General features: G+C 37.7%; 1 protein-coding gene across 1 annotated transcript; it reads right to left on the reverse strand.

The window, feature by feature from the left end:
• On the reverse strand, positions 1-26,267 carry LOC130136561 (uncharacterized). The gene is made up of 35 exons (XM_056306587.1): positions 25,921-26,267; positions 22,320-22,487; positions 22,112-22,201; positions 21,410-21,546; positions 21,231-21,321; positions 20,575-20,657; positions 20,367-20,473; positions 18,388-18,540; positions 17,196-17,260; positions 16,212-16,299; positions 16,026-16,104; positions 15,804-15,912; positions 14,659-14,718; positions 14,465-14,577; positions 13,594-13,975; positions 13,313-13,497; positions 13,149-13,221; positions 11,729-11,879; positions 11,482-11,651; positions 11,008-11,358; positions 10,022-10,189; positions 9,510-9,803; positions 9,129-9,305; positions 6,818-7,081; positions 6,126-6,224; positions 5,849-6,033; positions 4,730-5,065; positions 3,253-3,406; positions 2,538-2,648; positions 2,187-2,354; positions 1,842-1,968; positions 1,544-1,702; positions 1,357-1,469; positions 1,090-1,149; positions 1-408 (listed from the first exon to the last, which is right to left on the reverse strand). The coding sequence occupies exons 1-35, from the start codon at positions 26,101-26,103 to the stop codon at positions 229-231; spliced, it is 5,433 nt and encodes a 1,810-aa protein (XP_056162562.1). The 5' UTR covers positions 26,104-26,267; the 3' UTR covers positions 1-228.
• Positions 26,268-27,036: the final 769 nt, after the last annotated feature.

The raw sequence follows: 27,036 nt of genomic DNA on the forward strand, positions 1-27,036 counted from the left end.
TTAATTCTTGCTTCTGCCTTGGGTCAAACAATATTAGTTTATCCAAAAGGTTACTAAGGCGGTGTCAGCCTTGATTCACAAACAGTCAACATCGATCATTACACATTTTAAATTTACCTCCTCACTTCAGCTCTTTTACTGATTTTACCCCTTCATCACACTTCACCTACGGTGGCCGGAACTCTCTGCTCTCCTTTCATTGAAATCATTTCGCTTTCACCTTTTCCTCTATGAAGTCTCTAGTAAATGGATGCATCTCTTAAGCAAGGGCTTGGCTTGTTCATTCTTTTCCACCTCATGCAGATGAACCAGCCGATCCTTCAAACCTGCATCTGTCCAGAACGTTGGAGGAAGCTCCCTAAAGAGGGTGATCATCTCCAAAAGGCACTCCGAAGCACTGATATGAACCTAAATTCGAAAAAGTATCATATAGATTATTGGTCCGCAGTGCAAGATGAACATCTAAAATGCGTTTGCAGGAATGACATAATCTAAGACGATCTAGAACTCTTAAGTGTTCCACTTACCATGTCAACTAATCCATGCCAAATATTAACTCACTCTTGCTCGCACACACAAGAATTGGCCATGTTTTTTTTTTTTGGTCGAAAAAAATGGCTATGTTGACTAATATATAAAAATCCCTGGGATGCTATCGACTGATCTCTCTGATTTGGCTGATCTACTTAATAAGGAATCATCATAAAAAATGTAAACTAAGTAAAAGGCAATTGCCTCTAGTGCCTCGAGTCAGAATTGAATTGAATCCAAGAAAAACATCAGCTGAACGCAGTAGTCTGATTTATGCAGAGCCCTCACCAGAAGAACCATCGAAACTTGAAAGATTATAGAAAAAGAAAAATTCTGCTTCTTCACATTGCAAAGGCTATGTATGCTATCTAAACTCCAGAACTCTTAACGGATAACTTAATGAAACTCTTATTTACTGGAGTAATGTCACCTATATATGCATGAGACTAAATAATGCGACAATCCTACATCTAGGTGAAAGCCACACAAGATCAGATCGTTTCGAAGAAAATGAAGGCGAAGGTGATTTCCACCACAAAGGGGAAAGTGAAGACATACCTGCTCTATCTTAACTGTGGCTATGCAGTCCACCACTTTGGGTGACACCGAACAAAACAGCTTAAAATTGCAAAGGAAAAACGGATCATCAGAATCCAGATAAGCAATTTGGGAGAACAGAACGACAACTAATTCTAAAGCCAGCAAGTGCAACATGTCTGTCCGTCATAATAAAGGAAAGCTATTGTCCTTAGCCAGAGTTACGAGATATCATCCCTTGGACTCCCTGTTTCTCAGCAATATTATGAGAAAGTGGATACTAATTACCTCATGAAACAAAGATGCTGTACTTGCATGTCGAGAAGCTAGCTGAGAATCTAGCAAAGTGTCATGAATCCTTGAGCAGAGTTCCTTAATTGATAGAAAAGCCGATATTTTGACTGCATGATGAAACAGTTAATAGAAACACTTTTCATGCAGCAATCACCTAAGAAAAATTTGGTTATGAAGATACCAGTCCATGACAACTCAGGTGAGAGGGAGACAATCCAGAGGTGCTTCAAGTTATTTTTCTTTTCAAGAATATCATCAATATATGCCACATGGATACATGATGTGACACAGTCCAGTACTTTTTCTGGTGGAACAGAAGAATCTTCTTTTCCATCATAGTCTGCACATATCAACCATGCCGTGTAAAATGCACAGTTTAACAACGAGAGAAAGTTGTGATATAAAATTCAAAGGTTGCAATGCAGGACAACTGAAAATCCTGAAAGCTGGACAGTTACGAGCTAGAAATATGTATGAACCTGATTTAGCAGAATCATTTGCTGAATGTGCTTGTCCAGACTTAGCAGAAGTGGCTGAACTGCACATGTCAAGCAATTTTGGAAAAACCATGTTGAAGAATTCATGATTGCCAAATGCTTTTATAACCTGAAAAACCATGAAAAGTTCAAGATCTTCATTAGAGAGGAAGGGGGATGATCGGGGGCAGATTCTAGTTGGGAATTAAGAAAATGAAATCAACCTGAAACTGCACTTTCCATATAATGTACTGCTGGAAAGTTTCTTGATGTGAGAGCTCGTAAAAGCCCTCCATTTTTCTAAATGAAGAAAATTGCATTCGGGAATACACAATAATCTGGAATTACCTGATCAAGGCTTATAAGTGCTGCTTCCCGGTATTTCTTGACCTTTTTTGTGCTTGCAGAGGATAGCAAATCCAGAATAGCACCAGCAGCGTTGGGATCTTCCTTGGAGATGGCTTGATGGCAAGACTTTGAAAGAGCACCCAAGGCATACAAAAGAGCCTCCTTCCCCTACAATATGTAGGAAGAAATTGACGCATTAACATCTGAGAAGGCAAGGAAGTTTAACTGGTATAGTATGTGATACAATTCAGCCTCTATTCCTGCTATTCTTATATCATGCCTTTGCGTTAGTACTTTAGAAGACAAACCACACATCATCTCTCCTTTAACAAAGTCCATGACATTTCCTACCTCCCATAATTGACCTGGAAGTTCTTCCATAAGAGATATGCGCAAAACTTGATGACAAGGAGACAGGGATTCACCCAATACTTCACCAAGCTTGCAGATTGCCTGGGCAGCCTGCAAATTCATTCACAAAAACAATCGGGCATTTGGATTTCATATAAATAAGAGATGATCAACTTATGATCTTTAAGACAGACATATCTCCAAAGTATGATATTTTCGGTACTAAAGAGAGCGTCTGTAAAGATCAATATGCAATACACACATTACGAACTTGCTTGTTTTCAGTGTAAGCTTTTGGACAAAAATGGCTCATTTTTTCTATCCTGCTACCTCTGTTTAAATGCCTTGGTTCCTGCCTCCAGTTGACGTTTAGATTATGTGCTTCATTTGTAAGGATCGGCTTGCATGTGAAGCATTGTGGAATCTTTTTCTCATGGATTTTGTTGAAGAGTGCTCCAGGGCACTTGTTAAGTAACTCAATAATAAAAAAATTGCAATTTTCCCATCCTTTGTTTTTCTTATTTTATGTGTAATCAATACTTTGGAAATGAAAAATTTCCTCCTTAAGAGTGCTTAACAATGCCCCAAGACATTCATTAACAAGAGCCTTCCCTCTTTTTTTTTTTTGGGTAAAAACAAGAACTTTCCCTTATAACTTACGGTTTCGGGTAAAACACTAATTTCAAAATATAGAAAACCAAAAGCAAAAGCCTACCTTTTTCTTACTTCCCCATGATGAAGATGAAATGTTGTCACGAATAAGAGAAACTATTTCTTCCATGTACAACCGAAGGGTAATTTGTTCACCGCTTGTATTTTCTTCCCATAGTTCCTCAAATATGCCAGAAAGATTCTTGTCATCCTCAAATCTGCAGAATGATGAACATGTTCTCAAACTCTAAAAGTTGGTTGGAGGAATGGCTCATCACACGTTCACTATTGAAAGTTCTCGTTCTCTTCCAAACAAAACACAATCTTAGAACCACTAAATTCAAGGAGTTAATTGGTGTCTACTTCACAGTTTCTGCAAAATGTGCGTTTTCTCCTTTTCCTTTGTCTTTACTACAATTCATCATGCAGCTGCACTAGATGCCGGCATGTAACTTATGAGTTAATTGATGCCAGCATCTTCTAATGGTGGGTCCACATTTTCCATGGAAATTAGAAATGATATCGTATCAATAAACCAGAGAGAAGGAAAAAAACCCCAAAAACCATTTGTAATTCCGGAGAATTTGTACTCCACTTTTCTTGTAAGCAATATCTTTGTAAATTGACAGTACTTAAACTTTGGAATAAGTTCACTCGAAGTCTTAAAATTTATCACGAAAATGCAGTCCTAAAATTTTCAAAAAGTGCAACCAAATTCTAAAACTTATTACGAAAGTGCAATCGAGTCCTAAAACTTTCAAAAAGTGCTATCAATGGAAGGACTTGATTACACTTTTTGAAAGTTTTAAGACTCGATTGCACTTTTATAATAACTTTTAGGACTTCATTGCACTTTTTGAAAGTTTTAGAACTAAATTGCAATTTGTTGACAAGTTTTTAGGACTTCTAATACACTTATCTCATACTTTTTTATCTATCTCTATGTGAAATATGTCTTGAATTTTATGTATTCGGTTTGGTTCATGACCTGATTCGACATATTTTTTGTGCGACTCAAAAGTGGAGAAAAATTGAGATTTGGTTTGCTTGCTTAGGGTTGGGTCCGCCCGAGCTGGAGCAAGCGAACTAATGTGTCAGGGGGTTCGGGGGCATAGCCCCCGAGGAAATTTTTTGGAAGCACTATTTATACTGCGGCTAGGTTTTCTCATTGATGCAGAGAGAATTTTGTTTTCAGAGAGTTTTGTGAGCCGTGAGGTTTTGTCGTTGTTTCGACTTCTGAATACTGTACTCTCTTTGATTATAGTGGAATCTTGTCTTGCCTCGCCCGTGGACGTAGATCGCCCGTGGACGTAGATCACCTTGTAATCAAACCATGTAAATCCTTATATTCTGTATTTGTTTTTCCCCATCTATTTCCAGCACTCTAAATGTCAGAGATTTTCTCATCCTCAAGGGAATCTTCCAGATCTTTTAGGCCTCTAAGATACCTCGAAGATGCATGACACTTACATATCAAATAACATATCAACAATTATACATACTCATAAAAGATGAAGAGTAAAAGAACAAGAGCAAAGTACCTTGAAATAAAGATTGCAGGTAGAATTACTTTATAATATCCACTAACCACATCTGGGGCTACGGATAGAAAGCTTTTCAGCAAAATCGCACAAGAGGTTTGTGAAATTTTGTCACCGGCATGCAAAGCTGTGGAGTCTTCTATTAACTTCTGTGCCTGAGAGGCACTTGCATGCTTTAGTACTAAGGCACAGGCACCTGAAAAGGCACGTTTTACTGCAGAACGTTCCTCCATCTTCACGGCTCTAAACAGCAACTTCAATAGTGTGTTTGTAAATGGTTTAATATCTATGCCATCTTTTTGAACTAACAAGCCAATAAAGCTGGCAACACCAACCCTGCGAGTTAATCGAGAAGTCTATTCAGTACAGAAAATAGTATAGGTATGCTTGATCATTTAATATAGCAACATTCCAGCCTTCTAAAGCTGATTAAATAAATTAGAGAAAGAATAAATTTCATTCTTCAATTTTTTGAGTAAAAAATAGGCATTTTCCTGTGTGCATTTGGTGGCGCAAAAGCATAGCTTAGATTTTCAGGCCCTAAAACGTTTCTCATTACTTGAACTGCAATCTTTGTAATTTTTCCTCTCTTCCTTAATGGTTTGGTGACCATTAGATACATCATTTTTCACCCCAGTAAGTAGACAACATTTGGCTAGACTATTTAAAGGAGATATAAAGATCGTTGGTGAATTCAGAGCATGAAGGTAGAAACCAAGCTCCTGATTGCTAAGTCTCCATCGGAGCTAGACTACGAGAGAGATGAGAGCTTCACGAAGACAATAGCCAACTTCTTTTAAAGGAAAGTACGACTTGAAAAGGAAGATAGCTGTCCAACCACAGAGAAATTATACTTCATTGATCTAACCAAAAAATTTACCCACAGCGAATGAAGTATTGGAGGTGTAACAAATTAGCTAGCTGGCTTTTTTGTCCTGAGTGAATCAGAGAAAACAGAGACTTAAGAGGAACGCGTAATATCGCCAAGTATTGAATCAGAGACATCAGGGACTAGAATACAGAGATATTATATGAAAACGGATATGTTTGAGAATGTCACAGTCCATCTTGCAGCATCTGCTCACTAAGAAAAGTGCATAAGAGATCGTGCCAACAGACCTTGTGTTTAAGCCGACACTAGCTTGTACCATTTGGGCAAGCCGGGGAACCAAGCTTTCCAAGGAGACGGTATCCACGACATTTACGCACTGGTCCAGAGTTTCCCACGTAGGAGAACTTTTGGCAATTGAAATCCGTGAGTTCTCAAGTTTCTCTGTGTTCAATCCAATGCTTGTTGCATGCAACTACAAGATAAAGCATGCGAAGAGAAAAAAACTGAAGTGACGGACAAGCAAGATTCCAAATTGCTAGAGTGGCTAGCGAAATTCTTTTATACCTCGAAATAATTGAATACTTGGTCCTCAAGGCTTGACAAACTTTCAAGCATGCAGGGGACTAAGTCTGCCAAATGTGGACGAAGCGCGACCCCTGCACCCTGTGAATAAGTAAATACTTAGAGGTGATGCCTCTGATTCAAAAACTAGCCCTTTTCAAACAAAGAAGTACCTCGTTATTCTGGACACAGAAATATTTACAAAACTAGCTCCTTCTAGAAAATCCAACTACTGATACAAATCTCAAAGATATAAAAGAAATGGATCAATCATATAGCACATTATTTTCAACAAAACCACAAAAGTATGCAAAGCCAAATCTTAGTCTTTCAGCATTTCATTCACACAAATTAATACACTTGACCACCTTACTAAACCGAGTGGTTTCCGTTTGGTTTTTGGTTTATATACAATCATTAGGCAGTAAATAGATAGCCAGGCGGGCAACTCCATTTTCAAAACTATAGCTCTGCTCAACTTTTCGAATTCTTAAAAAAAAATACATTAATATTTTCGTTAATTAACTTTCTAGGAAAACTTTCTGAACATGTAAAACAGCAAGATAGAGAGTCCTCCATATAGGCCTTTCTTTTCTCAAGAAGATGACCAATATGCGATGGTAAAGGGAGGCCAAATATTCTTCTTAAGGACTAAACTTTTGTAACTAAAGTTCTCAAAAGAAGATATGCCGAACCTTCGCGAGCTTCATTACAAAGTCAATTGATGCTTTACGAATAGTATCATCCCTACTTCGAATGCCTTCTTTAAGTAGATACGGTAAAACAACATCCATAGCTTGGCGTGAATTTGATGCTTCGGTGAGGTTGACATCACAGAGGCGTTTTGTCAGTGAAGTCACTGAGCGGTATAATTTGTCACCAGAGTTCCGGACAGTATTATTAATATCACCCATGGACTCAAATGCAGCAATCCATACTTCTTTCAAATGCTTGCCAACCTACTCAACCAAACTGTAATTAGTATATTGGGAAAAATATATATTGGCATTGAGAACAATATAAACCAAACTTCTCTGGCTTTTCATTGCAAAAGTTCACTAACCAAACTCACTCTTTTTTCTTGAGTAAATTTCATTATAAGGTCACCAAAGACAGACAAATATGTTGTTGTCGATTTAAGCATGCCATTTCGGAAACTGAGAAAATGTATTGTAGTAACCAATTGTTCTTTAAGTGTTCATCTTCAATTGCTTTCAACCAATAGTTCTTAAGTGTTCGTCTTCAATTGCTCTTAACTTGGTTTCAACATAAAGGTTTTCTTCCCCATATAAGACCAATTTGCCACTACAAGAAGCTAGAAGATCTTCCAAAACTACTCCGCTCGTTAAAAGTGCAGCTCTACAAGTCCGTACAAAAAGTGATATGGCACATGCTTTAAAAGCAAAATAAAAATAAAAAATAGCAGATGAAATCTCTCTATTTTGCAATGGGAAACATGCTAAGATAATTCGGCGGTTGTCTCTTTGTCCAGTGTCCATATCCATTTGAAAGGTGCTACAGAAAATATTACTATCTTCTTAAGGGTAAATCAAACTGATCAAATTTAACAAACCAAACAAAAAGGAGCTGTAAGTACACAAAAGCAGTGGTGATCCTGTTGGATATCACCTCTGTTCTGCCATCCGTCGGTCATTTCCAGCAATACAGAGTGACTTTTCCAACTTCAATCAACCGCTCTGTAGCGTCCTACTTCCAAAAAGTTCTCTTGACATCATGACAGTGATGAAGCTTCTGGCCCAGGCTTGCCAGATGGCTAGTCCGACGGTTTAGAAGTTTACGTCCCCAATACCATGGTAGTCCAATGTCCTTTTTAAAATTTGTATTCCTTCTCTTTGCTTTCTCTTGATTTTTTATGTTCTTTCCTTTCTATCTTATACATACTTCTTTCCCTCCCCTTTGATTTTTATTTTTTATTATATATAGTTTCAGATTGTTTGGCATGCATATTTGTACCACTTCTTTGTTTGGCTAACCCACCCTAGAATGAATTGCAACCAATGAATTGTTTATTAATAGATGGTCGGAAATTCCTTTTAAGAAACATATTTTCGAGTCTACGCAGTTGAAAGAAACATACTCATGAAGAAACAGATCCACCGAGCAACTTCAGAGACAAGTCATGATAACTTGCATGATATTGAACGGGAAATAAATTAAATCATGAGATATTGACATTAATTCAAATATAAACACAACACAATTAATTCACGTCTTTCAATTTACATGATGATTTAACATATAAAAAAAAAGTACGCGTGAATGCTTGACAGACAGAAAAATGATGTCTCAACAAATTATAATTTCCACGGAAAAAAAAGAAATTAAATTGCTTGGCATGAAACCAAACAATATTTTTAGCAGTTGGTAATTCGAAAGAATAAACAAAAAGCAGGTTAGAAAAGTTATACATTTTTCCAAATATAAGCACAAAAATCACTTGAATTCTAATCACTTTTAATTTCCACGAAGCTTTAATTCTAAATTCTAATTTAAGTTTCTTGGAGGAGATTGAAAGAAACTAGGAAGTCTAAATATACAATCAATTTATCAGTCTGTTTTGCAGAAATATGATGAGCAGACACCAGTAAAATGTGAAAAGAATGGCTCAACCGCCCACTCTTCTTCTCTCTCTTTCCCTTTCCCCCATCGACTGAATCTTTTGGGGGGACACAGATTGACTCCACCTAAGTTTACTCACTTCGAGAACCAGCACTAGCACATAGTAATCTAAATTTCCACCTAAAGTAATAGTAATAGCTCGATTCTAAAGAGACAGCAATGGTGCTTTGCATACTTAGCGTCAACTATTACATATACATGCTCTTCAGTTAAGGCATAAGATCAAGGAAAGGAGAACCTAGATGAACTTCATCTTTTAGAAACGTGGACAACATAAGATTATCAATGGTTGATGTTATTACTCGGGGATTATGTGATAAATCTTAGAGACTCAAATATGCTGCATTTCCCACCCACATCCGTTACCTGATTAAATTTTCGCCCTTGGACAATATCAGCAAGAGCAAGACAGGAAGCCTCCCGTGTAGGCATGAGTGGAGAACCACATTGTGTTAACAAATCATCCATGATTAGGTCAAAATGTTCATCAATAGTTCTCTCTGGGTCCTTTACCAGGGCCAGCCAGATTTGTGCCATTGTATCCTGTATCACATTCCAAGAAGAGCATCAAGGAAAGTGGAAGAAATACCAAATGGAAAACCCATCGGGAAAAAAAAAAGAAAAAGTGGGGATCTCGTCAAGGTATGACTAGGCAATGAAGAATAAAATTGGCTTTACGGGCAAGAATTCATCAAAAAGATGTCATTTGAACAGATCTACTAAAACACAGGAATTCAGGGTCTCCACCTGAACATTTTTGTCTGGATCATGCATATATCGCACAAGTCTTGGTATTAACGCTCTTAGATGTGGCTGAAGAGCATCCTCAGCTTGCTTGGCTAATTTAGTGAAGCCAAAAGCAGCACGCCTTTTTGAATTTAGAGAAGCATGATGATTTGCAAGATCCGCAAACTTGTATATCAGACCTCGTTGTCTAATACCTTTCGCCATATTGCACAGTATTTTGTAAGTGCGAAGTTTTCCACCACTAAGACTTTTCCCAATAGCCCCCTCTTGGAAAACTTCAGAATCTTCGACAAGCTGTCCAACAAAATTTCATCCTCACATTTGTCACCAAAGGAAGGCACAGATACTTAAATAGTCAAGTCAATATTTTCAAATATTAAATGCTCCTCCATCCACCAGTTCCTCATTATTTGTATTCTGGAGTCTAGACATAATTTAGACCTTTCTGGGTTCTTAGTAGAGTCTTCCATCAAATTTCTGACTAAGATAACTCGAACTACAATACAACAAACCTTGGTGGCTGTCTTTCTCCTCCTAGATCCAGTTAGAGTTTTGACAAGTGCTTTCTCCAATTTTTTCTTCATAGATGCATGTCCAAGCTCATATACAATGCTTATGCCTTGGGAAGCAAGCTCCTGAGTAAGTTCATTTTGTTCGCAAAGTAGGTGTAAGAATGCTTCCTGCATTACAAAAAAATAAAAAAAACACTGAATTATAGCAACAAAGTAGAATGATATTCTTCTGAGCAGATAAACTGTCTCATTTCCTTTTCCAATACACCAACGTTCTTCATCTCTTTTCTCAGCTGTTTGTTGAGTCTTAATTGACCGTAAATGATTGCATAGATTCTTCTTGACATGAAAACAGTCCAGAGTCTTTTCTTCAATGAGAAAAGATCTTATCTCAGCTCATTTGCACAACTAAATAGACCTGTATCTTCTGACTACAATTAATGCAATATACAAGTAACCTGTAAATACAGCAATGTGCACCTCTTCATGTTTTTGGAAGTGAACACGATATCCTTTTCAAGAATTCTGTAGTACAAGAAAAACTCAGTGCATCTATTTGTCTAGAAAAAAGTTGGACATTCCAACTTCCCTCATAATTTAGCATGCCGATGCAATTTAACTTTAACTCAGCAAGTATGATGAGCCAGGAGCTCAAGGCCCTTGATAAGTATAAAAAACATCTGTTGTAACACCAACCACAAAGTCCATTCATCCTCTTCATATGTTAGTATATTGAATTTATTGTTGTCTGTTTAATTTTTACTTATAAACGCAAATCCTCTGCCAAAAACCAGCATCTTTCCAACACAATGATTGCAAGAGTAGAAATAAGCTAGAGTCAAAAGGGCTTAGTGCCACATGGAAAGAGTTCTTGCAGAGCCTATAAAGCTCATTGTCAACAAGCTCATAAGATAATTGGCCAATAATAATAGTAATAATAACAAGCTCAGAAGTACAAAAATTGGACTTATCGATTGACAATAAACCTGAATCTCCGGCAGCATTTGTTGGATATGTGCATGATGGCCACAATAGATGGTCAATGACAACAGCCAGATAGTTCCAGCGCAGCGTTCTTCCTTTCTATGACTGCATAAAAGATCATCAAAGAGCTTTCTAGTAATTGCATCTCTAGCACTAGCACGAGAACCTTCAGTGTCTTCAATCATTCCATTAGAGTTATATCCAGTCAAAGATGTGCTCATGTTTTCCATAAGGTAGTTTGAAGACATAGAGAGTGAAGTATAATTAAGCTCGAGAATTGTGTCGGCAGTCACAGGGACGGTTCCCCACAAGAGGGACAAAGCCTCCCCAGCAGCAAAAAGGACATCCTCAACCTGTACAGCTCAAGGATTCAGAGATAAGAAAACTTTCAGGTGCTATGCAATAATAAGACCAAACGGGCATCATATACTAAGACAACCACAAGTAGAAAGAGCAATGAGAATCAGTATGCCCACCTTCGAACGGCAAAGGCTGAAAATCAATTCAATCGCGATGTTGAGACGTGAAGATGATGTTTCTTTCATACAGACATGTCCAAGTGATACAGCAATTTTCTGAATTGCTTTAGTATCATCACCAGAAAGTAGCTTCCTTAGTTTTTCTTGTAGAACCATGAATATGCCGGCTGCAACTTGAACGGAGACTAACATGACTAATAATCTATGTAACTGATTCCAACATTTTCAGGAAGAAAAAAGTTACCTGAGGTGGAGTCATCAGCAATTGAAGGTAACGGGACACGCAGCCCAATAGGACCTAATGCTTGCATAGCAATAGATGCCAATGTTGCATTCTCAGAGTTCACAACATCAACCAGGCATTTGAGTACACTCTGGAGCAGTACTTCTGACATCTAAAAGGTGAATGCCAATTACAACACGATTTATGTGAATGCAAAAAATTTCAGCTCAACTTAACAATATCCACCACAATTATTCAGATTTAGAAAAAGGCAAACTTATACATTTATGTCATTATGTTGCAACTTGTGTCGACCTTAACAAACTTAAATGGACTTCCTACTCCTAACAAAGATATCAGAGTCCAATATTCATCAGTAATAAGAAAAAGAGCTTGCGAGCAAAGGAAGGTAGTCGTGCGTATTTTCCTCAAGCATCTTTCTTTGAAAAAATTATAAATTTATTAATCATGGATTAAAATGGAAGTTAGAATAAATAGCTCAGGATAGGAGTGATAGCTCATCTCAAATGTAGCAAAAAGGAAAAGACATAAAGACAGAGTAATCTCAATGAAGATCACATCGAAAGTATAAAGCCTGGGTAAATGACTGTGATTATGGAAGTAAAATTCTTTTTTCCCAGAGATCATGAAAGTAAGTTGAATGGATCATATAACACTTTGTATTAAATGAAGATATTTTTCAATCAGCGAACAGATCGAAAAAGCATGAAAATTCTCTTGGTTTCATCTGCTAAAGTTATCTTTTGTCACTGAGAAAAGTAATGCATAAAATCACTCACTTTTTGGTTTTATTATAATTCATTTAAGCCACGGCCAAAGAAAAGGAGGAGAAGTCATTTACCAAATCCATAATCAATTAAATTCAACCATTCAATAAATTGCTCATTATTATTGTTGACGGTTCAACATGGAATTTTCCTCTTTGGATCATAACCAACATAAGAGATTACCAACCTAGCGCCTAGGACAACTGTTACCTAGAGAGTAAAAACCATCAGAATGTTGCCACTTAGTCTGAAGTATAATGACCAGAACAAATGAGGCATGGAGCAAACGTAAAACAGAAGTTAGTCCATAAATGTATCAACACCATGCCACAGTGGAATCAGAAGGAAGCTACTGATAAGATAATTGACCATACAATATCACCAATATATTCCCGTCAAGAATCACATGCATTTATGCTTTATTTTGGAAGGAGGGGAGGGGAAGAAAAATGAGGGATGGATGTCGAAGATGGGGTAACAGTTAAAATTTTTGTGAGGAGAAAAGGAGGGGGCAAATTTTCTCCCTTTTTCCCCCCTCCATGTTCCCAAACAATGTCGCCACAGGACAACAAGAGAGAAAACAAATAGAAGTAGGGGAAAGAAAAAACTCTCTTATGAGTTGCCTGAGAAAAACACAAGAAGCTGTGACTTACAGGAGGTGTCCTACAAATACAATCTGCCGTGACATATCCTATAGCACATACCGCTCCGTAATGATGATTGAACCTGAAGAACACATTGAAATCCCCAAATCAGGAGAACTCTTGACTTTAGAGTAAAAAAACGAAGGGTCAATCTTCCAGAAAATTTGCCAAACCTTATTGTGAGTGAATCACTAATTGAAGAAACTAGCTCGCTTATCAAAGCTGAAGCAGCCGTGGTCGGAAGACCAGAGGAAGCCATTCCAAGTAAGCGCGCTGCAGTTTCACGAGTATCAATGTCCCAGTGACTCAGTAATTGCTTTAGCCATGATAGTTTGTTAGCATAATGAGGAACAATCACCTGTAAAGATCAACATTTAGTAGAAAAAGTTAATGCTAGTCCCACGGGGAAAATGAAAAAAAGAAGCAGCAAGTCCTGTGGCTTCTTTTGTCATACTTGTGGAGTATGCAATCCAATTGCCACCAGCGCCCTGGAGGCACAAGCATGCAACTCAACCGAGCCTTCAAATACCATAGTATGATCTAGCAGTAAACACATAGTTTTCACTGAAGATGGAAATTCAGAAGGTCCTCCATCAGTTTCAGAAAGCAGCTTTTCTGACTCAAAACACTTCAATAGAAACTTGATCATTGCAGCGTAAGTTTCCAAAGGAAAAAGGAGCTGTTGTTCCCCTGTTTCAATTGATTCTAACAATTCTGGTCGCTGCTTGAGGATGTAAGTTAACATGTCTCCAAGTTTTGGGTACTTCAGACTGGTATCATGATGGGTAGGTTGCCCATTATCGTTACCAGGGAACAGGCCTACCAGTGCCATTTCTCTTCAAAGAAATTTTAAAAGAAAAAAGAACAAACGATAACTTTGCATTAGTAATAGAGACAACTACCACTGTATGCATACATAATGAGGGCAAAGACCAATATACAAAGCTAGCCAGAGAGAGTCTTATCTGTCGGAAGAACTTTAGTGACATTACGAAACATATGAAGAAAACAAGCAACCAATATCATGCAGCACTGAAAGAGCATAAGCATGAAGAAACTTAAAACGTCAACACTAGATCATCAACATCCACGAATTACACTCATAATCTGACAAAGAAGTAACATGACCTACTGGCGCCTATAAAATGCATGTACTCGTTTGTAAAAACTTGCAACAAATAGAGAAATGTCTATCACTCTACAATAAGCCATAACTCCTCCCTGTTACATATGCAAATACTACCCAAGAATGCCCAGCTAATTGACTGAAAAGCATTTTAGAATCTTTTGTCATATATACACTTTTAAGAGAATATGTCATCTACCTTAACTTAGGATCTGCTGCCCCAAGCATACATAGATATCGACTCGGGCAGTGTTGCAAATCAAACAATGTAGTCGCCCAACTCACAGCACAGTGACGTACTTCACTTTGTTCCTGATTAAAAGAAGGTACTCAATTTCCATAAAAATTGTATACTCCTGCTATACATATGTACTAAACCGAACAGTACAAAACCTGATTCAAATTTTCCAACAGTAGTGTCTCCAAATCCTTTAGCACAGTAATGGATGCATCCTGACGAAAGGAGGAAAAACAGTATCAGTAATCTCTCATAAAGGGAGATGCATCAAAAGAAATGAAAGGAAATAAGGCTGTCTATTAGGACAAAAAGTTATCACAACGAGAAAGGAGGAATCTCTTCCTTCAAACACACATCTTCGAGTTCTTTTCTTTTAGAATCTGAATACCCAAGAGCACATGACAACATATTGATCCATGCCCTTAGAATCTGAATACCCAAGAGAATATGTCAACTACCACTACTATCAACAGACATTATAAGCAATTCCTCCATCGCCACCACCATTTCGGCTACTGCATTATAAGCCTTATTCCAATAAGTGGCTCGGCAGTATAAATTGTTTCATGCCACTGTTTTCAATTCTGTATCATCAGATGTAAGCTCCAAAGTGCTATATATCTCTCTTTTTCACCTCCTTCAATATTTTATTTCGCGTCACGTAAATAGACCTAAAAAAGTTGCTTCTAAAATCACAGTGAGTCTAGACTCCAGCATAAGATCTAAAGCCAGTAATTTTTATTGGGTTGCACTAAATGCCCTTTTTTTTTTTTATCATAGCACTAAATGCCCTATTGAAGAGCATAAAAGTAACACAATCTGGAGACAAGTCGATGGTCATCCCAATTTATTTTATAATACCCGCCAATTGACTTTTTAAATTTGTAACACCATGGAAACCAGGCTCTTCCCGAGGTTTGAGGTAATGATATCAGTCTTCTCATCATACATAACAAAAGCCAAACGTGAAAAGTGTCAAAATCTGTCTTCATATTCAAATAACCTTGATTATAAGTGCTTTAGCATAGGCCTATAGGTAATGAGATGTAGGACCAGCTATAATCGTTTGAGAAAATTCAATCTTGAAGCACTACCAGAAAATGATTTTATAGTTGGCGAAGAAATTTAAACTATTTGCACCTAAAGCGGACCAAATGGAGCTCACCAGTCGCCAAAATGGCTGGTTAGAACAAGCATTTGTCATGTGCTACCACAAAGGGGTCTTCATCAATTATTATTTCATGCAACAGATCGAGAATCAATATTCATATTGTCACCCATATGGAGAGAGTATAGCTACCTTGTATGCAGCAGCAAGGGAAACAGTTGCTTCTTGAATCGTAGAACGGAGAGATGGTGCTTCCAACTTCAATGCATCAAAAAGCCGAGCAGCCATATCAACTTTATCCCTAAGAGCAGGCCAAATAGGGGATAATCCAACGCACAAAAAGCCGCAAGTTCTTTTTTTTTGGAGGAGAGTGGGAGTTGGAGAGAGGTAGGGAGGGAGAATCTCGTCCGGTACCTGAAAAGCTGAGGCGTTTGCTTTGCCAGCAACCCAATAGCTTGAAATGCAAATGTTTTTGTGTCCTTGACATTAGTATCTACAAAACAAATAGGTATTCATTGACTAAATACTTGCTGGATCTTAATCTCAAAAGATGACTGAAAGAACTACAATCAAAGGACCTCTGTTGCATGCTAAACTCACCTGATTCAGAACTTGAATAACCATCAAGTGTCTTCAGAATTCTACTAAACATAAGACGGCTCATCAGATTCAACTGATCAATCTTTGCCTGAGAAAGATATAATTTAATCGGCAAAAGTCATCAGTCCACTAATAGCAAATTTTTCCAACAGTAGAATGACAAGATAAACTGGTAATATCATAGTGAAAGTTGCTAATCATTTTATTTTCAAGTTTAATTATATAATGTATTAAGTTAGTGTCTTAGACCAAAAAGAGAGTTGTCGATAGTCCAATACTCCTCAAGCAAATAATCAGCACTGAGAAAAATGGCTAAAGTGACATCACTGCATATGCCTTCAAATAATTTCATAATGAAAGGAATAGACTCTATTGACATATGCATTCAGATATTTCAGATACAATTCACAAAAAACAAGAAGGGCCCTGTAAACACATTACTGTACTTATTTGGGTTTCCACACTAAAAAGCCGGAGCAGTTAGTCTCTCCGTTAGATCGATGAATGGTGAGCAAGCACTTAAAAGATTGGAATAGAGAAATGCATGTTAAATGCACCTATAATGGTGTTCAATTATCAGAAAATGAATTTCCAAAAAATTTTGCTAGATACTTAATACCTGGATATTTAATCTTGCATTGTACCGAAGATGTCGATTCTAGAAGCTTAAACTTTTTTAACATTTCATTTGGTAGCACTATTTCCCCTTTTCTCTTTTCTTAGAGCCTTTGAGGGCGTGTTAAGTTTGGAAGAGGCCATCTTTACTCGAGGCGGAAGACCAGTTTAACTCTATAGCAGTTAAATAGAATGGTTTAGCAACCTGCAATCTACGTACTAAGTGGAGTTTACCTGAGATGTTGAGCATAACATAGGAACTATGGTGAATGGCATCACAATTAGTCAATTTTACAACGACGACCTGATATTTCTTTCGTACTTCAAAATAGGGTTAACTATAAATTGAAACCAATGTATAGCCCTTACTAGCTTGAATACCCAAACAGCGAACTCCATTCCCAACTGCTTCAATCTTGTGGTGGTACCCTCTCCTACAAAATCATGATTTCAGATGTAACAGCACGAAAAAGAAATATTACTTATACAGATAATATTATCATGAAAAAGGAAGGGCTAAATGGTACATGTACACCATATAATATAATTCTAAACATGAGCATCCATATCTATCTATGCCAAAGATCACAAATTGTTAAACAGGAAGAAAAAAAAGGTAGAATCACTCAAGAACAAGACACGGTGCATATAATGCATAGAAGAGGACAGCCTAAATCTACAGCTGTCAGGAGACTATGGTTTTACCTTAGCTACTAATTATTTTGCTGTAGGACCTGTGAAATACCGGATACAGACTTTATTCACATGAAACATCTTTTTACAGAACAAGTTGTGCTTATCAGTTAAATCACACAAAGCCACGCAGATAACTATAACCTCAGGGTATAACGGGACAGATACTTCACACCTATAACGAGGTGGCAAACTTCAACGTATAAATTCACGAATCTACAACAGCTTGTGGCTTTGAACATGGTCATGCATCAGTCAAGGCACAGAATATTCAATGAGGGCACTACCCCAGAAAACTGGCCACATGCCAACTTAGGACACACATTTTGGCACAACAGGAGACTAAAAAGAGTTTCTAAATGGACAGCCAAGACATCCCCCAACTGCATCCCACCGAAGTATTCTCATCAAACATGCATTCATTTTATGCATGTGTTGGTACTTGATCACGATGCATATCACCCCATAGACCATCATCAGCCTTATTTCTTGCCCGTATGCTGAAATGACATTTCCCAATAACACAAATGCTAGCGCACTTCTTTCCATCTTGCTCTTACATTGTGGGTAACATTTTCACACATCCTTCTGTTACATTATAAAATAGACCCAGATATACGATAAGATCAATACCAGGCACTTTCCCCTCTCCCTTCTCACCACAACCACATGTAAATCTCACTACAACTTGCACTTCATAGACACTCTCTTCTATTGCTTCAACTTACTTTTCTACTTCTCAGACAAGTAGTTAGTCTCATGAGTCTCTCCAAATATGGCTTAATCGCTATATTATCATATAGGAAAATTCTAGTCCATTTTGTAAGATAAACTGAAGGAGGAGGGTTTTGAAAAAGCCCCTGAGTACCGTATATGCACCCAAATATGCACTGCAAAGTTGATGGAAAACTGTTTGCTGCAGTAGTTGAACGACAAAAGACAGACATCAATCTTGCTTTTAAGGTTGAATTGGCAGGAGCGATTTTTGAATCTGGCGCATCACTATCAGCTCCAGTAGAACCTGCGCAACATGCGACCAATACAACATTAAGGCGATATGAGGCATAATGGAAAAACGAAAATGACTGATGTGTGCTTCTCAATAGCACCATTAAAGTTGACCCGATCTCCTTTACGAGTGTTGTAGAAATAGTGAGACCACCTCATCCTTATCTAACATTTAAATGTTCTAGAACTCCCTCTCACACGTAAATTGGGATTAGATTTGAAGGCCATAGTGCAGAGATTGATCAAGAACTCAAATGTAAATAAGGGGCCACAGAGAATTAACAGAGGACTTCTCACTCTCGTTTCTTTTAGGCATTGGGAGTATACTGCCAACTTATAAAAAACTTAAGCAATTGGATGAAAGTGCAATCGTGGTATATAAATGCTATTACAAGTGTAAATTAGGGTTAACGATTAGTGCGGATTTCTAAGAAGAAAAATGGTTTCTTCTTGTTTCTTATTTTTTAATATATTACTTAAAGAGAACATTACATATAAATAGGTCCTTGGACAGCTAGAAGAAAGCAAGAAAATAGGAGCGGAAATAGGAACAAATTTCCTACTTCCTAATTCTAGCGATCTACTTCCTAATTATGAGGATTTAGAAATGAAAGGAAATAAAATACATGAAAACAAAATAATTCCTTATGCTCTAGATTTTCTCCTAATTCTTGGACAGTTTGGGTTACCGTTCTCATAAACTTTTCTGATTATTCTTTAACAAAAGAGTGATGATAAGGGCCATGCGAATCTCTATTGAATAATGAATTGCTTACAAAATGGTTCTTGAGATCGGAATTTCAAAATACTAGCATCATTTTATCTTTAATGACTGCACAAATTCATTGGCCGCAAAAGTTTCATACCTTCCTCATGAACTTTTATAATTTTTCTTTAGAAAGAAAAAGTGCCAAAAAATAAGGATAATGTCCATTTCCCTTGAATAATAAAGTGCTCCGAAAATACTAGCATCATTTTATCTTTACCAGCATCATTTAAAGTCCATAACAGCACGATCTGATTGGCCGCATAAGTTTTATGGACTGTCTCAAATGGGTGCTTCAAATGAAAATCTTATTTTTTTTTTCCTGGTTATAGTTTCAGAAAAGTTCATATTTCTCACATAGTGTTGCTGTTACAACAGCACCATCTAAATGAATTTTTTTTCCAGAATGACAGTCTTAATTCCAGCCACATTCCAGAAAAAGAAAAGTCTCCAGAAGTTGCTGAAAGAACTATTTAGCATAATAAAAGGCTCATGTTAGTAAACTGAAGCTGATCCTCCCACTAAGAGCATGAAAACGAAAATTTGGCATGTAATACCTACTGCTTTGAAATATTAGCCACCTCTGTATAACTTTCTTTGAAGTGGCAGGCATTACATTCAGTAACTATATGATCTGGATCCTTCATAGATTGGCAAGCTTGAAAAAGAGGAATCTATCAACAACTTTGTGAGGGAAAAAGAAGAAGTATAGCCCCATGAACCTCAAAATGCTACAAGAAAAATAACTCAAATCTGGAGAAACTTTTTCCTTCAAAGAAACGATGAGGCAATCTCACTCATTGATGGAGAAACTGACTTTATAATGGAATTTTATAGACTGTTGGCCTAGCAGATATAATCTTCAATGAAAGATGGCACATACAATCGTCATTTTATTTTGCCGACATCATATCACATGCTCTATAGATGAGATGCAGCACAGAAATAAGGTAAAGCCAGCAATATCCATGAAGCCAACAAGAGATCATTATTTAGAGCGATTATTCATCCATGCAAAGCAAAAAACCTACAGGATTAATTTTCAGTAAAAGACTCATTTCCATGGCCCATACCATTGAATAGTAGAAATAGTCTCTTTATAAGCGATGGATCTTCAAAATTTGCATCAGAAGCCTTCTTCCGTAAAAGCGCATCCCCTCTCACTGCAACAGCCTCTTGACTGGTACAAATTTAACATCAAGAAGCAATGAGATTCTATACGTGCGCATCCATCTATAGGACAGGCAAGAGAGCAAATATCATACTACAATGCCAAGATACCTGTCAGCAGAAGCAGCGAGATAGAGGGGATAAACAACTTCAGGGGTGAGCTCCATAGCTTCAACTACATTCAAAATGCCCAACTGCTTCAAAAAAAAGAAGAAGATTAATATCACAAAAAATTCCAAAATAATACATCTGTGACAAATTTACCATAAACTAATTTTTTGACAACAAAAAACCCCAAAATAATTTTTTGACCATCAAAAACCCCAAACTGGTATATTTGTGACAAATTTATCCTCTGTTAGTTTTCGTTAAATTGGATTAATACCATAAAAAACCACAAACTGGTACATTTGTGACAAATGGAAGGTAAAACCCCAAATTGGTACATCCAAATTTAACGGAGGGTAAATTTATCACAGATGCACCAGTTTGGAGTTTTTTGTGCTCAAAACATTAGTTCAAAGTAAATTTGTCATAGGTGTACTAGTTTGAGGTTTTTCATGATGTTAACCCAAAAAAAAAAATGACACAGTTAGAAATGATTGAGAAATCTTAGATTTTTTTTTTGGGGTCAAAAGAAACCTTAGATATTGGAAGAATAATATTGTAGTTGGTGGTGGCATAGGCAATGTTGAAAATCCACCACACACAGATTTGCTTTATTGCTAAGATAACGTAAAAAGATTTTCAAATCGTAATGACTCCACCTTTCTCATCAAAAGTGTATCATTCGTCAATTGCTGTTCCCCAGTAATACGCTTAGCTTGAGCAATTGAAAGCCCAGGGGAGCTTCCTCCACTGTAAAGAAAAAATAACTGCTTGATAAAAAATCTGGAATAGCATCTCATACACGGTAATGTAATGCTCGGTGAGGTGATATACAAACCCTTGAGATGATGGTTGATACAAGATATTATGAAGGCAGAATTCAATGAAACCTTCCTTATCCTGAGAATTATTTACAGCTCTATACAATGCAACAACTTCTGCATTGACTCTAGTTGAGTGGCATTCACCGATCACCTGAAAGCATTCAACCATGTAGAAGTACACAATAAAAAAACTTCACTTTGACATTAAGCAGTACATTGAACGCATTATGCTGAACATAAGGAAAACAACGAAAGAAAGAGAGGATGAAAATACATCACTAGGATCAGGAAGACAGCAGGTCAGATTGAACCTAGGATTGGTTTTGAACAACCATTCACAAGGACTCTAAAAGACCCAGCCTTAAAGCTTGGAGGTAATTGCCAAACATGGAGTTGGTCCTCCCCAAATTATCATCACACGAAGTAAAAGATTTTCAATCAACGTGATATAGTACAAACACGTTATTATCATTTATATCTTTCATCCAAGAAAGTAAACAATGCATCTGGTGGTAAAGATGTCATACTATGGTTCATTCACAAAGATGTTTTCAACACGTGCTTCTCGCCAATAGACATCAAGACATAGAATGTGAAAGAAACAATAACATTAATCGATGTAAGAACACTCAAAACTAGAAGTAGCATCAAGTAATGTGCTTGAATAGTCTATAGAACTTTGCATGCTAGGGGGAATAAAGAATCTTCAAACAAACCTTTGCAGCAATTCTTAGAACCCTCTCTTGATGCTGATCAGGAAGCTTTGAAACATTGGCTGCAAGTATAGGTGCCATAATTTCTTTCTCCTGAAAAAAAAAACACTGGTATCAGGATTGACATAAAAGATTTTCTAGACAGGCAAGTTCGAGATAACAGCTTTTCGCTTCCCAAGGAGACTTCAGATACCATAGAACAATGACAAACCTTCACATCAGTGCGTTCAAAAGCCATCTCAATATACACAATGCAGAAGTTTTTGACAATTGACACAGCATTAGCTTCTGTGTATATTCTCCATAAATCTGACAAAGGCAGACCAATTCCAGGTTGATGTTTCACTCTTTTATTAACATGGCTCAGGATCTCAAGAACCTGTACCAAAAGATGAATCAATCTGGTCATCTCAAATGAAATGATTTAACAAGGACAACACTGCATAGGTATGAAGTAACGAATAACACATTCAGTTCAGCATGTGAACACTTGTGTAAATCAGAAACAGTTAAAAGACACAAGAAGAGACATGACAAATGAGGAATGAGGCCAACATGGATCCATAAGGTGACAGGAGTATCTTTCCATCAATACAATGTCGCATTTCGACAAGTAAATTTGATAAAGTACCTACCGTTCATATTGTTGGGAATTCTTCAATATGTGAACTCTAAAAAGGACCAAGAGAATAACCACCACTGTAACAGAAATCAAAGAAGGTGGTAAAAGGAAGAAAAACAAAAATTCTACAACATTATCTTTCATTGAACCTTGTACTCTATACCATGAGGAGTCTCTGAAACAGGAGGATTATAAGTCTTTCAGTCAAAGTCTGATATCACTTCAGAGTAGCATAATGTACAAGTCAATCCGGTTGCAGAAACAGAGAACTACTCAAGTCCCTAATTTCATGAATTCAGACTTGTCCTACACGGTTTCGGCAAAACACAGGTGGCAACCATTTACGAGGGATTAAGTCTAACTAGCATTGAACCCAGCAGAATTGACTTAGTAGTTTGAGTAATGAACACATTTGTGGTTTAGGTGCATGCATTCGATTCCTGACACCAATTTGCAACTAACCTCATTTATCAGCATCACCCTGGCTGCTGCTAGCGTCATATATGGTTCAGGAGGTCCGTGGAGTATTTCAGAGTACAATCACTTATCTAAGATAGATTTAATAGTATATTCATACTAAACGGTTGCTTAGCCTAAGAGAGTGACTCAAGACGAACAACATTCACAATTAAAACCCCCTCTTTCTATTCATTTATTCTTTCTTCTTGATTAGTTGGATAGGTTCTTATACATGAAGGTAACTAAAAATCTTACCACACGAAGTAGTTACAAACAGCAGAGATGCTCAGAAGATTTAAATCTATAGAACTTAATGACAGAAAAGATACCAGACAAAGCATTACACAAGAGCAACTACAGCCCACCCCTCCCACTTGAAAAGAAGAAGAAAAACACCCATATTGGTAAATTAATCCCAATGAAAGCATGGGAAGAATTGCAATGTCCACCACAATACTTTTCATATGCAATAAGCACCCCTGGCCCCCAAAAAAGGGGAAAACAAAAGCATGGTGATACTAGCAATGTCACCCATGAAGTGTCAAAATTTCACACTACCAAATTGAGATCCTTCCGGTCAACATAACTATCCAAAAAGATATATTTTCCTGTCTCCGTCAATCCTTCCTACCAGCCATATATGCAAAAGGCCTGGCGATATTGATTAGAGGAATTCTTCGCGATAACAATGGCAACAAAAAGCTAATGCGAGTACATGCACATCAACAAAGACAGTTTACGCCAAGAGTAGCCTGCTGTAGGATCCTCCAAGGTTCAAGAAATTCAGAAGTAATAATTCACAAGTAGAAACCAACATACAGGAGCCCCTTGAAAAGCTTCTGCAACACTATAACTGGCGTAGGATCAAGTTCACTAAGTTCCAAAGAAAATTGTTCATGAACAGAAAACGAGAATGGGTAACATAAAAAAAGAAATATGATGCATCAAAAAATCTAAAAGCTATTTCAACATTCTCTGTGTAGTTGGATCACAATAAAGTCGAAAGCAAAAGCTGCACTTAGAGCACTATGATGAAATCACCAAAGTTGACGAGTATTCGGAGAGTATACGGCACATTTAAGTGGGACTGCTAGTAGTCAAGTGTAAAGGTGATCAATGGGCAGGGTCAGGCTAGCCCCTTATGTCGAGCCTAATTCATTTTCGAGGCTCGGCAAAAAAAAAAATTAGTGCATAAAATTCGCACCACTCGTTCATGTGCCCAACAAGGCAGAAACGGGCTTTGTAACTGAACAGCCTTACCCACACTTGTCCAAAAATGGCCTTCAGGCCCATGTGGCCCAGGCACGGCTCATGGGCCGCCAAGCCCATGATGAGATCTAGTCAAGTGGGACGTAGAAATGGTTGAGAAGCGCATAACAGGGACTATGGAGGTGGTCGCAATGGCTTTTATGGGGGCAATGGTGGTGATGGCGGTTCAAGGGCTGTCGTGTAACAATGAAGCGACTTCAAAGAAATACTGATGATGCTAGTGGTAGTATTGGATCTGAAGCGAGAGGTCGAGGTGGCAAAATCATAAGTGCTCTAGCAGCTGGTCACGTTGGAGTTTGTGATGGGCAGGTTGCAATGGGATTGCAGCGGTGGTCAATTTGAAGTGGTCATGTTGAATTTTTAGGCCGTGGCAGCGACGAGAGGAATGGACAAACATAGGGATATAAAGACCAATTCACGAAAATGAAATATAAAATAATATGTCAAACTATAAGACGGTATTTGCACAAGTGAATTATATTCAAGCACACAAGAGAAGTCTGCCACATCACTTTTTATGACTTAATAATTTTGTAAATCGGTCTTTCTTTATTCGGAATTGTTCCTTTTAGAGTTATGTGTTAATAATAGCTACGGGATCATTCAACTAAATTTATTGCTTAAATTTGAAATCGCTATTCACATATTTCCACTATCAATCATCCCTAATCATTTTTTCTTCATATATAATAAAAAAATTTATGAAAGAGAAACGATCTACCACATCAGGTATAATATAGGATCAGATAGAACAAAAAAAACTAGGAATAAATGTATTGACAATCCTAAAGCTTTCAAAAAGTGCAATCAAGTCCTAATACTTATCACGAAAGTACAGTTGAATCCTAAAACTTTCAAAAAGTACAATCAAGTCATAAAACTTGTCAAATTGGTTAAATCAAGACGAAAATTAAGTCTTAAAACTTGTCAAATTGGTCCAATCAAGTTATTCCGTTGATTACACTCTATGAAAGTTTTATGACTCGATTGCACTTTCGTAATAAATTTTAAAACTTCCAGTGCACTTATCCCAAAAAACTACGAGGAACCTAATCCGAAGAAAGAGTAGAGCAAGAACTCCATAAGTGCTCTAACAGAGCAAATTACAGACGGAACTTGCGACTCTCCGATCCATCGAAGACCCTTTTTATTGCGAAGCGCACCACATGAGGCAAATGAGAGAAGCCTTCATCTATACGTTCAACTCTTAAATGTTTTCGGTGCTAAATCTTCCGGGCTTTCAAGCGGTGCTCCAGCCAACTGACCAAACCTAAAAGCCATAGAGCTCTTCGCAGTTGCACTACCCCATACGCACGCACGCACGCACGCACGGAGAAATTTGCAAGAACCGCGAATTGGGAATTACAGAATTCCCAGGCATCTAAGTGGAGCTAACATCAGTCAGACCGACCAAATGAAGTCCGAACGAGCGTGAAATCACGGTCGCATTGGGAATGCGTACCTTGCCTCGGACGGCGGAGGAAGGGGATGAGAGAGAGGGGATGGCGAGAGGGAGGAGGTTGGAGAGCAGGGCCTGGAGGTTGGAGTCACCGCAGAGCGCCAAGCGAGTCAGCATTCGGTCCAGCATCTCCTCCAACTCTGCATCCGACATCGCCGGTGCCGATGACGGCGATGATTCCACCATTTGCAAATTGATCGCGGCTTGTGTACGCAAAGGTGAGCTAAGGAAGGTCGAGCAGTCGGTGTGTGAGGCAGTACTTGTGAGGATAGAAAATGATCGACGTGATTCTGGTTTTGGAGACTGGCTTCAGCTTCAGCTTGGCGTGCATTTATGTAGTCCATTAGACTAACGTGGCGTGCTTTTTATTTTTGGTTTGTCGTATTCTAACTTTCAGACTTTTATCATGTATTTTTACATAGCGTGAGAATCGAACCCCACATCTGAAACTAAATATTTCCACCCCAACCCTTGAGAAGGTGGAGAATCGAATACCCCACCACTTCCCCTTCTCGTGTAGGAAGGGTGGCCGTGGTTGGACGCGAAGCGTACGCAACAAAACTTTTTTAATTAAATAAAAACCTGCACATAGCTTTTTAGGGAAAAATTCAAAAGCCTGCCAAGGAGTCTCGCTTTCCAACCGACCTTTCAGCTTTTTGATCCAAAGAAAATCCATCCTTTGCTTTCGGTTCACAAGCTTTCCTTCCATTTTCGCTCAGAAACCTCACTATCCAAAGGTGCTCCGAGAGTTTGCGTTTTTATTTGTTCAAAGGAAGCAGAGGAGGGTTGGGCGTTTTTGGTATTTTTGTTTTAAATTGTCTTCGTAAAATTGACCATTTTACTCTTCATAATAATTTCTCCTAATTTAATTTCCGCTTTTTTGTTTTGTGTACAAATATAAATTCATGAGAGCCACCAAACATGGGGCCTACCATGCATTGGAGTTCCTATTTTAGCGAGCTAAATCCAAAATAAAATAAAATAGAAATTTCACACTTTTTGTGTTCTTAAAAACGCATTGTGACTTTTATTGTCTAAGATCACAAACTCTCTTTACTTCGCATTAGCTGATGAAAAAGCCCAATGACTTGCGCTCGAAGTTTATGGACCTTTTCTTGT

The sequence above is a fragment of the Syzygium oleosum genome, unplaced genomic scaffold (genome assembly GCF_021117445.2).
Source record: "Syzygium oleosum isolate NSW1041296 unplaced genomic scaffold, Sole_v2.1 Sole_v2.46, whole genome shotgun sequence".
Classification (NCBI taxonomy): domain Eukaryota; kingdom Viridiplantae; phylum Streptophyta; class Magnoliopsida; order Myrtales; family Myrtaceae; genus Syzygium; species Syzygium oleosum.